The sequence below is a fragment of the Perca fluviatilis genome, chromosome 7, assembly GCF_010015445.1.
Source record: "Perca fluviatilis chromosome 7, GENO_Pfluv_1.0, whole genome shotgun sequence".
In the NCBI taxonomy this organism is placed as follows: Eukaryota; Metazoa; Chordata; class Actinopteri; order Perciformes; family Percidae; genus Perca; species Perca fluviatilis.
Window position 1 is genome coordinate 8,745,644 of NC_053118.1, and position 13,604 is coordinate 8,759,247.

A 13,604-nucleotide genomic window follows, 5' to 3' on the forward strand; every position below is an offset into this window, starting at 1 on the left:
ATCAATACATGTACCATCCCTACTATTTGGAAGAAATCTGTTTGTTTTCCTAAAAAACCCTGCCCACAGCACATTAATGATTATAGACCAGTAGCACTGACATCATTAGTGATGAACTCATTTGAATACATAAAAGGTAGTAAAAAGGAGTAAGGTACAGCATCTCTTGGACCCTTACCAATAATTATGGCAGGGGCACAGACGATGCCTCAATTACCAATGTCTACTCAATTTTAAAGTACCTTGAATGTCCTGAGTTGCAAGTACAGGTAATATTTGTAGTACTCCACCTTATGGTTAGTGAAGGATGTGCAATATCTGGTAGGGCATTTGTGCAATATTTTTAAATTTGATACGGCATTGTACAATAAATAACTTGATCACAGCGTGATTTTACGGGAAATGTGAAATTTGGGTTGAATATATGTGCAATATAAAGGGGGTGGATGTGTAGTAGGTTCTCTGTTTTCTGTGAGTTTGGGGGGTAGGTAGGGGGGTCTTGTGTGATTTTATTTTATTTTTTTAAACGTTAACTGTAGTTGATTGCATTTGTACGAGATAATTGTATGTTTATTATGCGTTTATGTACGATGTGTAGCCATTTTTGTTCTCTCGACTGCCCAAGACAAATTTCTCCTATAGGAGACAATAAAGGCGTATCTTATCCGACACCCCTACTCGCATGCCATACGTTCGTTCAGAGTTATGGGTTGCTATAATTGTTTCCTCTCCTTCCTGACCACATAGTGGGTGTCTACCTAATACTAAACTAAAAAAATGCCCACATGGACAATGCTGAGAGCTTAAGCAATTCAATGACCAGACACAAGTCGTATACAGAAAAACCCCTAAGCACTGATGATGATGCACAAATTGGCTGTTTATTCAACCAGCGCTGTATAAAACATTCCTATTTACAGAGTTTACACTATCACAGGTCTTTCGATAATACAATAGCATGTAGACAAAAGGGAGCAAACTGATGCTAAATGTATGATAGAGGGCAGAAGCTCAGAACCTGCAACTCCACATAGTAAAAATCTTATTTAAGTTCCGCGATAGTTAATTTCTCAGTTATATCCTTTTTTGACATATTAGTTTATGTCTTTAGGGTACAGAATGTTGCACAGTCACAAACCATTCCCTTCTCTGCAAAATATACTCAGCAACAAATACCAGAATGTGAGCTATGATAAAAGAAATCTAGGGTGTACAATCAGTAAAGAACAGTTTCCAGATTGTCTCTATCCTTTTTGTGCAGACAAACTGATCAGGAGTTTTATTTAGAGCTATAAAGATTAATCAATTACTTGTCAACTATTAAATTAATTACCAACTATTTTTTATAATCAAGTCATCTGTTTGAGAAAAATTTCAGCTTTTTTAATGTGAATATTTTCTAGTGTCTTGACAGTTAACTGAATATCTTTTGAGTTGTGGACAAAACAAGACATTTGAGGACGTCATCTTGGGCTTTGAAAAACACTGATCCACATTTTTCTGACATTTTATAGACCAAACAACTAATCGATTAATTGAGAAAATAATCAACAGATTAATCGAACACGAAAATAACTGTTAGTTGCAGCCCTAGTTGCATGTCACAGGTCAGGGTTTCTGTTCTCCAGAACGTCCTTGAAGGCATCACAGCCTGCTGTACGCAGTCCCTTTAGTCTGTATGGATCGTGTCAGTCCGAGTCACTTTCCACGCCCCCTCCCGAGTGTGTATCAGCCTCCTCTCTGTCACTGTCTTTGTCCCAGTCTTTCATGGTGGCTCCCATCATAAAGTCGTCTGTGAGAACGCTCCAGGCAGGCTTCTCCTCCGCTGCAGCAGCCTGCAAACACACACACCACAAGTTGCTCTAGGTCAGACATGTCCAAAGTCCGGCCCGGGGGCCCATCACGGCCCGCAGCCTCGGTTTGTGAAGGACAAGAGCAAGAGTCATATGTTGTAAGCTTAAATGTTAACAAATTTTGCATTACTTATAAAAAGTCATGTTGAAAATGAACATGAGAAAGTAAGTCAGAATTGGTTTTGTTTATTTTAGATTTGTTCACGTCTGAGTGGCGTTATAATAAAATTATAAATAAATAAGAGATAATTGTGACAATGAAAATTTTAAATTGTTATAGATTAGTGCATTTCTATGTACAGTTGTGCTAATAAGTTTATGAACCCATGCTAAAGTTAACTAAAATGAGGAATAAAAAAGAAAAAAAAAAGAAAAAAAAAATCTTCTTTTGGAAATTGATCTTAATGCCTTATTAAAAAGAATTGGAAAAATCCAACCTTTAAGGACACCAAAAGTGAATGAATAATGTATCGTAAATAAATAAATGTTCTTTCTTAAAATACAGGGGGCATTAAGTACACCCCTATGTTAAATTCCCATAGAGGCAGGCAGATTTTTATTTTTAAAGGCCAGTAATTTCATGGATCCAGGATACTATGCATCCTGATAAAGTTCCCTTGGCCTTTGGAATTAAAATAGCCCCCCCCCCCGCCCACATCATCACATACCCTTCACCATACCTAGAGATAGGCATGGTTTTATTTTTACTAGCTATTTTTATTAGGTTTTCAGTTAGCCTAATAGCTGGTTTTATTCGCATTGAGACATGATCTTATGGAAAGTAGCCCATGCCAATCTCTAGGTATGGTGAAGGGTATGTGATGATGTGCAACTATTTTAAGTTTGGACACCCCTGCTCTAGGTTCAGTGCATGCTTCTAGTTCTGCTCCATGGCACGTGCTTTCTTCATGAGGCAACAGTGACACCATGAGAGCACTCGGTGAAATCACAGTTTGTTAGAAATAGTTACGCAAAGGTCAAGTATCGACCCATTCCGCAAAATAAAACATGCAGAGTTTGTTCTTCTCTCACTGCTTTGGTGTACAAAATAACTAAACACGCGTGCATGATCGGTTAAACAGCTCAACAACATAGTGAAGCAGCAGCACAAGCCCACAATGGAGACACTGGCAGACTATTTCTCATTCTGTCTTTTTATCATCTGCAGCAGCTGTGAAACATGCCCAACATCCCATCTGCTGATAGGCGATTTAAGCCCCAGTAACGTTAATTGTTGCTGACAGACCTAATGTAGCTCCCGTCCCCTGGCAGCAGCCGGGAAGCCAGGGAGGCTGGGAGACGGTCCGAAAGAAGCACAGCCCGTCAGGTGTCAGATCCACGGGAAAGTGACGCCAAACTCGTTTGTAATTAACGTTAAGGATTTAAAACATGTAACCTCTAAGAAAGGACAGATAGAGAGAACATAAGACATCATTTCACTTACAGTGTCCTTTTCAGTCTTGCCGGTGACTCCGCTGCCTTCCTCGGTCCTTCTTAGCACATCGATAAAGTCTTTCTTAGAGACAGATGAAAGAAATTTGGTCTTCTTCCTCTCTGAGCCACCAAATTCCTTCACCTTGTTATCGATTGTTTTCTGGTGTTTCCTCACAGCATTGAACAGCTGCACCACCCCTCTGCACAGCAAAGTACACACTGGAATCAGGAATGAAACTTGTTTCTGAGAATGTTAAAACAAAAGCGCACAGAAAAAGGTATAGACACCTGGTAGCAATCCTCTGTAGAGCTCTTTCAGTCTCACGGTCCTTCACTATGTCAGGTTTCTCTCTGCACATCATCTCCCACGCTCGCTTCTTGTCAACCTGATGGACACAGGTACAAAACAAATCCTCACATTTAGCTCCCCAAACTTTTCATGCTGGAAAACCATCTGTCTGCATCTATTCCTGCAGTGTTACTCAATGTAGCTTCTATAAAATGACAAACATTCGCCCATCTCTCATTGTTTTGAGTATATTTGGCCACTTCGGCGTTTGACGCCAGAATGACGTCATCCTGAATTAACTAGTGGATAATAAATCTTCACTCGCTTTACCCCCCCTGTACCTACAACACAGGAGAGCGGTAGAGGCGTTCTCTGGTATTATGTTAGAAGACGCGGAAAAGGTGGACCGTTAACAAGCACGGACCAGGTAAAGCAACTCCTTTGCTCCTTATTGTGTAAGTGTTCTATGACTTTGGTAGTAGCTTTGAATTAAAAAGGAAGGCAACAACTATGCTGTGTTGAAAGCTACAAGACTCAAGATTGGTTGACAATCAGTAAATATAACATGACAGTATATTTACCAACAAGACAAGCTATTATATTAGCTTTATTTATATCATTATTATTCATCTTGCCCATACAGCCTACACAAAACAAAATGTATTTGTAGAGCATCGTCCAGTCCAAACAATGTGTAGGCTTTTAGGAATCCATAAGCAAAAACAAAATTATTATTATTATAATTATTATTATTATTATTATTATTATTATTATTGGTACCCCTATCTTGGCATTTTGAAATCATTTCCAGTAGGGCTGGGCGATATGGATAAAATGAAATATCACGATATTTTTGACCAAATACCTCGATATCGATACCGCAACGATATTGTAGTGTTGACTATTTTTGATAAATAATCATCAGTAATGTGGATATAATGACTAAGTGGGTAAAGGCAAATAATAGAACAGTTACAACAGTCTGGTAAGTTCAGAAAATGTCATTACTTTACTGTAATGCAGCCTTTAAAACCAGGAAAAGACAACACTTATGCCATATTAGGATATCCAAAATCGAAGCAGATATCTAGTCTCATATCACGAGAGATATATATATATATATATATATATATAATATATATATATATATATAAAAAAACATATATTGCCCAGCTCTAATTTCTAATATGAAATATATGGGTTTCAGTTGCCAACCCTACGGACAGACAGCCTATTGCGCAATTGGGTCGGACAGACGGACCGACGTATCGACAGATACTCCTTACTTTTATAAATAGATTATAGGTAGATGAACTAGGCTGCTACTCAAAACTTTTTCTGACTTCTCAGACAACAAAAGCTGATCAAAGATGTACTAAGGCTGAGTTTTGTTATTTTAAAACGTGGGTACATGCACATGTTAAAAGCTAAACCGTATTAGATTTGAAAAGACATTTGAAAGGATTCAGACTGAATAAGCTGATTCAAGCATGTAGGTGTAGAGATCATGAGTGACAATGTGAAACCACTGACAGTATATGTAAGAATGGAATGGACTGTTCTATTGTAAGAGCAGGGTTTCAACCCCTTAAAAAAGCAAGTAGACACAAATGTGGAGATTTGGCTATTATATGAGCTGGCCGTGTATCACCCACGTGCCAAGTTTACAGGTGGGTTCTATCGATTCACAAGACATGTTGAGTGATTAACTACTAGGCATCAACAATAAACAAAAAACAGTATTGTAAATTCAGTTTTAAAGGATGTCGGACAGTGCTGATTACCTGTTTCTTTCTCTCCAGCTGCTCCTTTCTTTCTTTTACCTTCATCTTGTCCAGCTCTTTGTTCTTTACCAGGATGCTGGTTTTGCTCTCTGGGGTTTTCTTCCCCAGGATCTTTGCCATGGCCTCTGCCCATCCAGCATTGGCATTACCCTCATCTGCCTCTTTATCCTCTTCTCCATCTTCATCCTCCGCCTCCTCGCCATTACTCCCTCCTTCGCCATCTCGGTCATCTTCTCCTCCATCACTCGCGCCATCATCTGACCTTTCATCGTTGCTCCCTCCTTCAGAATCACTCTGCTGCGCATCGTCTCCTAAGTCACACAAGGAAATACAAACAATTAGGGATGCACCGAATATTCGGCCGAAATACTTTTATCACCGAAACAATACGGCCGAAAACATTGTGATGACGCAAACAGAAACCGCGACCTGCACGTGTGTCAGTACCCGATCCACCTGCAAAGTGTCTCCTAAGCAAAGAGGTTGAGACGGACCACGGAGTGAAAACAATGAAAAGTACGCTCTTAGAGTCTGTCAGCACACGTTTCAGTGAGATCTATTCGGATCCTCTGCACTTCATCGCGACTGTACTTGATCCGCGTTATAAAGACCATTACTTGGATGCGGAATGAAAGCAGGGCGCACGAGAAGTGATCCAGGCCGCGATAAATCTGCGTGTTCCTTTAATTAATAGTTCAGATTCTGGTTTTAAACCAGTCATGTCACAAAGAAATGCAGACAGAAACATTGCCTCATCTGAGAGTCTCCTGTGATGTGTAATCAGTCATCAGTCTGTTTAGTGTTGACAGGAGGATACCTCTACGCTTAAGTGAAAAGGTCTGTGTATGTGAGGGACTATTACAGCTGAAACATTTGGAGGATTGTTCACCCTGACACTTTCATGAAAAGTGTATTTGAATTGATAAATAAAAATAAGATGTGTGTGCAGTAAGAATTTCAAGCACGTAAATCTTTTCATTTGGTTTCTTGTTGGGTTTAACTAATATGTATGTATGTATGTATGTATGTATGTATATGTATATGTATATATATATATACACACACACACACTTTCCCAAGAAAAATAAAAAATCACTCATGATTTTTAGTCGTCATTTGTTGTTGTTCTGAAACATAAAATCTTTTGCACACATCATATATTCCTACATATAGATAGGTTAGTTTTATTTAGTTCTGTATAAAAACGTATTTTTTCCTTCTTTTACCACTGTAAGCTAAGCAGATTTTAAGATACATTTAGAATTTTCCTCAGAATTCCAATTATTCGTTTTACAGAGACGATTGGATATTTGTTATGTAATAATATGTGCAAATATGAGCACAATATCTGAAAGTCTTAATGTAGAGCCTCATAAATTGCTTCTTGTTTGTGGCGTCAGTGTGATTGTTTTTAGTGGTTAGAATGTTGATGTGTGGAAGTTAATTAACAATCAACATTAAACTTAAGTTGCTTGCTGTGTCCAATATCTCAAAATTAGGAATGTACTAAAACAGTTTCAGTCGTTTTCAGCGATGTCAAAACCGTATCCATAAGCAAAGAAACCTGAAAGTTTTGGTAACAAAAAATACGCAATATTTGAAAGACGTTTGGTGTAAGTTAGCTAGCGTTCTCTAGCAAGAGTGCAGAACGGACACATTCGACACATTTATAATACCGTTAACGTTACTGCAATTAACGTTACTTTTCCTCCTCATGTGACGTTTGTTAGCTAGTAACGTTACTAACCCTACAGTGCTGCATTTTTTCATGTTACGTTACTAAAAACATAATCGAGCACTCCGGCTCTGGTTAGCCTACTAAAGCTAAAAGGAACAGAGCTAGTGCTAAGCTAGCCATGGAGCAAATTAAAGTCTAACATACAGCAGACCAAAGTAAGTAAGGTTAGCTAGCTCAATGGCGTATATTTGTGAGATTAAAATAAGTGGCAAACGCATTTTCTCGTGTCTTTCAGAGGCAACACAAGTGAATTGTATGTAAAAACTCACCAGACAACTGCTGCACATGTGTTGTCAACAGAGCTGCCATCATGGAGTTACACTGAAATAGCACCGTAGAGTAAATGGAGCGCACTTAGGTTCCTAACGGAGTGAAATGACCCGGAAGTAGTTAAGTGGCTGCCACGATAAGAGCATAGATAGTATATAGGATAAGAGCATGGATGTATAGATAAGAGCCGTCATATTTTATTTACAGTCTATGGAGCCGTTCGAATTGTCTAAGTCTGTCTGCAAAAATGCTCATTTAAAAATATGTCATGCATAATTCCTAAAATAATTATACTATAATAATGAATGAATTAAATGATGGATTCTAAAAATTTGAAATGTAGCATTTAAATGTTATTAAAAAAAAAGGTTGTTTAGTGAATCTATCACTGCCAGCACTGTATTGTTCCTCTTTATATAGACTCTATTTTTCTACCAATAATGTTTTGCGCTGGTCGGGGGGTACTTGGCTCAAAAAAGCAATTCAAAGGGGGTACAATATTGAAAAAAGTTTGAGAAGTACTGGTCTAAGCAGAGGTTAAATTGGGCCGGAGCGCACCGGAGCGCAGCTCCGCCTCCTCAGGTCCACTATACACCCTGCCGGAGCTCAGCTCCGTCTCCTTCAGCATCAAACATTTTGCCGGGGCTTCAGCCCCAAATGTATTTTGAAGTGTTGACTGACAAATATGAAACTGGACGTCGCTTTGTGCCCATTCTCGCTGTAAAAAGCTGGGCAGCTTCAGGTTTATGGATGCGCTCTGCTGGCGACATGCTGCGGCAAATGTGTCGCGTTTGTGCTCAGTGCATTTCTGCCATAAGTTTCGGGTTTCCACCTCCGATGTAGAGCAGCGTACAGCCACTTCCCTAAACGTCTCAAACGGCGCTCTATGTCTGTCAGACGGTCTGAGATCTACCGTATCAGCAGACCAATCGCGTAATGCGCAGCAGACTACGGTGCAGGTACATTATTTTCTGAAATATAGTGACTTTATTCTTGTAGGCTAATAGCCTATTATAACTTTATTTTTCACAAAATATCACGACTCCTCCAAATCTCAGAGAGCACAGGTGGGATGAGTTATATTTTGAATGTGCACAAGTCAACTCAAGTTTTGGACATGAGCAGAAATCTTGTTCAAACATCTGAAATATTACAGTCCAGGGATTTATTAAATGAATAATGTATCACTGAGGTGAAAAATTGTCATATGCACATTTACAGAGGTTACTTCCCCAACAAAAGATGCAAAAGAGGGAAGAATAAATTAGGCCTAAGCTACATGTGTGCTGACTCAGATATAATTAGAAAAGTCGATCTAAAGGAGAATAAATAGATGAATGCAATACAGAATGCCTGACAGCCTTACTGCAATATTTTCCATTATGTTTTTATTTTTGGATTGTAATGTTTCCCTTTACATAAAGATATTTCAGGCATATTTATTCAGAAAAAGGTAGAAGTAGATGCATACAAATTCACCAAAATGCAGGAAATATAGTGTTTAATGCTAAAAAAATTCTGGGGGAGGACCCCCAGACCCCCACATCATAAGTCAGCACACAAATCTGTAAGCAAAACCTTGGCATTTGGGTTGCCAGGCCAGTTATGATTAGACCAAATGTTGGTGCCATCTAACAAACTGGAAGCTAAAATGAACATACACTGGCTATTAACAAGCCGGGCAAGCCAATCACTGTTAAAAAGGCTATAATAGTGGTTTCTGATTCTCTTAAATCAACATAATTTTCTTGTTTAAAAAGATGTTTACATATTTGCCAACCAATATTTTCAAACATGTTCAATTTCATACATTTTCCAAGGGTGAAATCCGTTGCCTGCCTGTTAACATTAGCCTATAAAAGGTAAGAAATAATAATAAAGTAAGTGAATTGTAAAGTATTTCTCTTTGTTTGAACTAATCAACCCTACCTTACACATTAATACTGGAAAAAGTGCCCCTTAAAACACATTAAGTCATTTTACGACGCGATTTTGAATGACGACCATTCCCCGTAAATAAGGGCTCCCCCTCCCTACAAAAGCCAATTTAACCACTGGGTCTAAGTGATAATGAAAGGTAGCCTGACGTGGTCATACTCAGATTCTAGTCAGAAGGGTCACAATTCGTCACAATTCGCACGGCGTTTTTCCATACTGTTCTAACGCCGCTGGGCGCTCTCTCTCTCCAGTCTCTCTCTATCTCGCTCCACCATATAACGCTACTAAGGCTCCGCTCCGTCTAAAACTCTGCCATTTCGTAAAGCTGTTTGTAACACAGAAATAAAATGGATTAATGATCATTTTATTCATATAGTTTATATCTGACTTTACCGGCTGACTTCTCTATTGGCCGTTGAAACAGGTAAGCCTCTAAAACCAGCCTCTGCCACTTGAACAGCTGAGTCGCAGCCACACCATCAGCTGGTTTGAGACAGGCCGGTTGAGGATTTTAAAATTAATGCGCTGTCGATATCTTCTATAACAGACGCGATGGTGGAATCTACACACAGACATAATGAATCTAGCTACACGTGGCTCCAGCGGCAGCCACCTGTTGTAAACAAATTGAACCCAAGCGTTCTTGGTGACGTGGTTGATTTGTTACTGTTGATCATCTATCCGACAATCTGATTGGTCCGAACAGATCCTGTTCGGGCAATAATTGCTTCTCAACGGAGCAAGTCCAGACCGAACTTCCCGACCTCGAATGTTGTGGGCGGGGCTAAGTTCGGCTGGTACCCAGGCTAAAGGGAAGGTGCTTTAATGCTTCCTTTGTTACCCCCTTTAGCATATGATACACTGGAGATATTTGGCTCGTTCGAGATGAACTCATAGACAGTATGGATGAACTGCGCCTCGCCTGTAAAGTGGACGACAGCAGGAGGCAGCAGCAGGGGGCATGACAAAAAGCCACGGTAAAGTCGGACAGTTTGCAGCCGTTTCCAGCAGCCTTCAGGCTGAACAAGACCAGAAACACTCAAATCCTGTTAGGCCCGATTCCGATTTAAATAAAATGTTATCAAACCCATATATCAGCTCGTACACAGTCTCCAGTTGTTTTATAAAGACAGAGTAGCTGTCAAAATGCTCTACCTGCGATCTGGTGCTGATGCTAATAGGCTACACAACATACTGTAGATGATCCCTAATCTTAACGGATTTAGTCTCTCTGACTTCTAAATGTAACTATCAGCCACACAACAGGTGTTCTTTACAGAATAAGCATCAGAGAAATAGCAATTAAAATCCCTCCAATTCAGAAACTATAAAAAGTTGATATAAAATGTTATCATGATGAGTCGATTCTGAACCAATCAGCTGTTAGATCCGCTGAGAGCCAGGTGTTTCCCATCATGCCCTGGGTCCACCTGGGTCTTGCAGTAGGTGAAAAGCAACTGCGCTGCCTGCGTCTCAAACCTGCAGCCCCCTTGATCTCGTGAGGTTATCGTTGCCCACGTGTGCATGACGTGAGAGCAAGTCAGGATCAAGTCGGACACAAATCTAACTGGCATGCATTGGGCGGTTCCGCTTCGGATACCGTCAAGCGGGATCTCTGGTCGTAATCAGTCCTTCACCGACCAATCAGCATTCATTAGCAGAATGCTAGCGTGTTATGGGCAACGACTCAAACTGTAAGAAATCGAAACGACAAGTACTCGTTCATTCAACTTTCGACCTATAATCCATGGTGAACTTGCAAAAACTCCAATCAAATCTGAGATTTCTCAACGACAATCAGGCGAAAGAGACAAATTTAGCCGTCTAGCTCCATAGAGTCCCATTCATTTTGCACTCGCCTGCGATCACCCCCAGTGGAACTCTGGTGGAACTGCAACCAAATTCGGTACAATGGGGCTAAATAGGGAGTGAACAGGCTGTTGGGTCTGGGAACACACCATTGGCAGGGCTGAATCCGAGGGGCGGGATAAACAGTTGTCTTTCAAATTCCCTCTGCACGCAATAGGATAGCACTACAACCAGGCAGAACAACGAAGAAGGTGAGATCTTCCTTTTTTTAAGAATGACTTCAGTGCCGTTCTTTGTTCTTTTCTCAAAGAAAAGCTTAACTCCAAGTCTTCCAGAGTCGCGGCCAACGCCGTTTCGAAAGACCACTGTTCGCCAGCAGCAGCAGCCATCTTCTTTGTTTTCAAGTAGCAGGGAATTCACGCGGAACCGTCGCAACTCTGCCGTCATTATATTAAGCCCGCCCACCGACTCTATACACGATGTGATTGGCCTGACTAGAGTTTGGTTTTTCCAGCTCGCAAGCCAACAGAGAGTTGCTAGACGACCCTGGCTGCAAATTACATTTGCTGCTGCTAGGGTATGTCTAGCTTTCTAGGCTACCATTTCATCGTTTATATTCAGAATATAGAGTTCAACAGCGGACCGCCCACTATACAAAGACGTGCTGTTTGGTTTTTATAATTTCTGCATTCTAAAACAAAAACAGTATTATATCATCAATCTTTTTATCTTGGCAAAGTTTTACATTCACAAAAGTAAATTCTGTAACAGAAAACCTCTATTTAAAATCTTTATGAATGAAATGCTACAATACTTACAAACTATTCAGCACTCTACAACGATAAAGCCTTAAAGACTCTGGATTTTTGTAAATTTCTTAATTGCATGAACGGCTGAATTATTTTCAAGTGCCGCTTTAGACCATTGCCTAGTCTGCCTATATGCACGCACTGACGCGTCATGAAGTCATGTCATTAAGGAGGAAATTAGAAATTACCGTTTTTTTGTACCAGGCTGTAAACATGTTTATTTCTGCTGTGAAGTTGGATATTTTAACATGGGGCTCTATGGGGAATAACTGAAGCGGCCACTCGAGGAGCTGCAGATCAGCTCCGCTGCTGCTTCAATAAAACACACATGACAAACAAAAAAAAAGTACATGACCTGACACACCTTCGATATTAAATTCAACACGTTCGTAAACAGTTAAAATATTGTAAAATAGATTTTTTCATCTATGAAATGTTATTACATTTTACTTTGTCATACCTAGTTTCTCTCGCATGAACCTCCATAAGTCACACAAAAGTCTTTATTTTGAGCGAGTCTTTAGTGCGCCACAGACCGGGAAACATCTTTATTAGACGGGCTACTTTGGAAAACACCGGTGGCAGCAACTTCACGATTGCGCAGTAAGCATTAAAAAGTCCTCTGAAAGCGCTGCATGTTCCTTATGCCACAGGACATTTATGGGCTTAATGAATGAAAAAATAAATAAAAATGAATTAGCCTATCTTTATATACATCTTTTTACAACAGAGCCATCTCTAAGACACAATGCAAACACACAACAAACAATGTTTGTCAATGTTGTCATAGCCTAAGAGGACTGTCATAAGAAAAATGCAGTCCCACTGTAATTTACTGTTTAAAACACTCATAAAATGCTTGTTTATCATTGACCAATTTGCAATGATTAAGATTAGTGTATATGATAGAGTAGTGGCATAAGAATGTGCCAGAGGCCACCAAATTTGGAATTTCAAACACAATAATTACTTCAAAATGTATAACTATGAGTCACTGAAATATATCTCTTTAAATGTCCCCAACACAACTCTTTCAGACTGATCTCATAAAGTGGCATATGTATGACACGCCAATTCATATGCCATTCAAGACGCATAATTGCTTTTTAGCGTGTTTATCAACGCAATTCGCCAGCCATTGACCTACATTCGCCGTAGCGAGTAGTATAAAGGGACGTAAGTGGGAGGGTGGGTAAAACACAGGACTTTCACCCAGGAGAGCTGTCCCGTGTGTGGTGATTTTCAGCTTTTTTTTTTTTTTTTTTAAGTCTTCCCCAATGTTTCTTTCCTAAACCCAACCGTTTATTGTTTTCCTAAGCGTGTTTTTGTCGTTTTTCTTTTTTGTGTTACTAAAGCCTTTCCCAGTGTTCTTCTCGCGATAGTACGTCACGTTCTGGCGATAACAGACAACGTGGCGACGCCACGTGGTGTGTATGTTTACGCTGTATACAGCGTAGACGTACACGTGGGTAGCTCAAAATGCGTACAGATAACACGCCATTTCGCTTTAGGAAAGTGCCGTGTATGTTTACGCAAAGTCATGATGCCATGTTGACTCTTTTGCAGTTTAGGGCAGTGTTTCTCAAATGGGGGTATGTGTACAACTAGGGGTACTTTAGAGGACTGCAGGGGGTACGTGAGATATTTAACAAAATGTTTAGTAGTTACAAGGCTGGTTGT

At 39.9% G+C, this 13,604-nt stretch overlaps 1 protein-coding gene across 1 annotated transcript; it reads right to left on the reverse strand.

Annotated features, from left to right (window-relative positions):
* Positions 1–853: 853 nt before the first annotated feature.
* rrp15 (ribosomal RNA processing 15 homolog) lies at positions 854–7,479 on the reverse strand. The gene is made up of 5 exons (XM_039807218.1): positions 7,368–7,479; positions 5,361–5,671; positions 3,576–3,673; positions 3,298–3,487; positions 854–1,835 (listed from the first exon to the last, which is right to left on the reverse strand). Exons 1-5 carry the CDS (start codon positions 7,408–7,410, stop codon positions 1,689–1,691), a joined length of 789 nt encoding a protein of 262 aa, XP_039663152.1. The 5' UTR covers positions 7,411–7,479; the 3' UTR covers positions 854–1,688.
* Between the last annotated feature and the right edge of the window lie 6,125 nt (positions 7,480–13,604).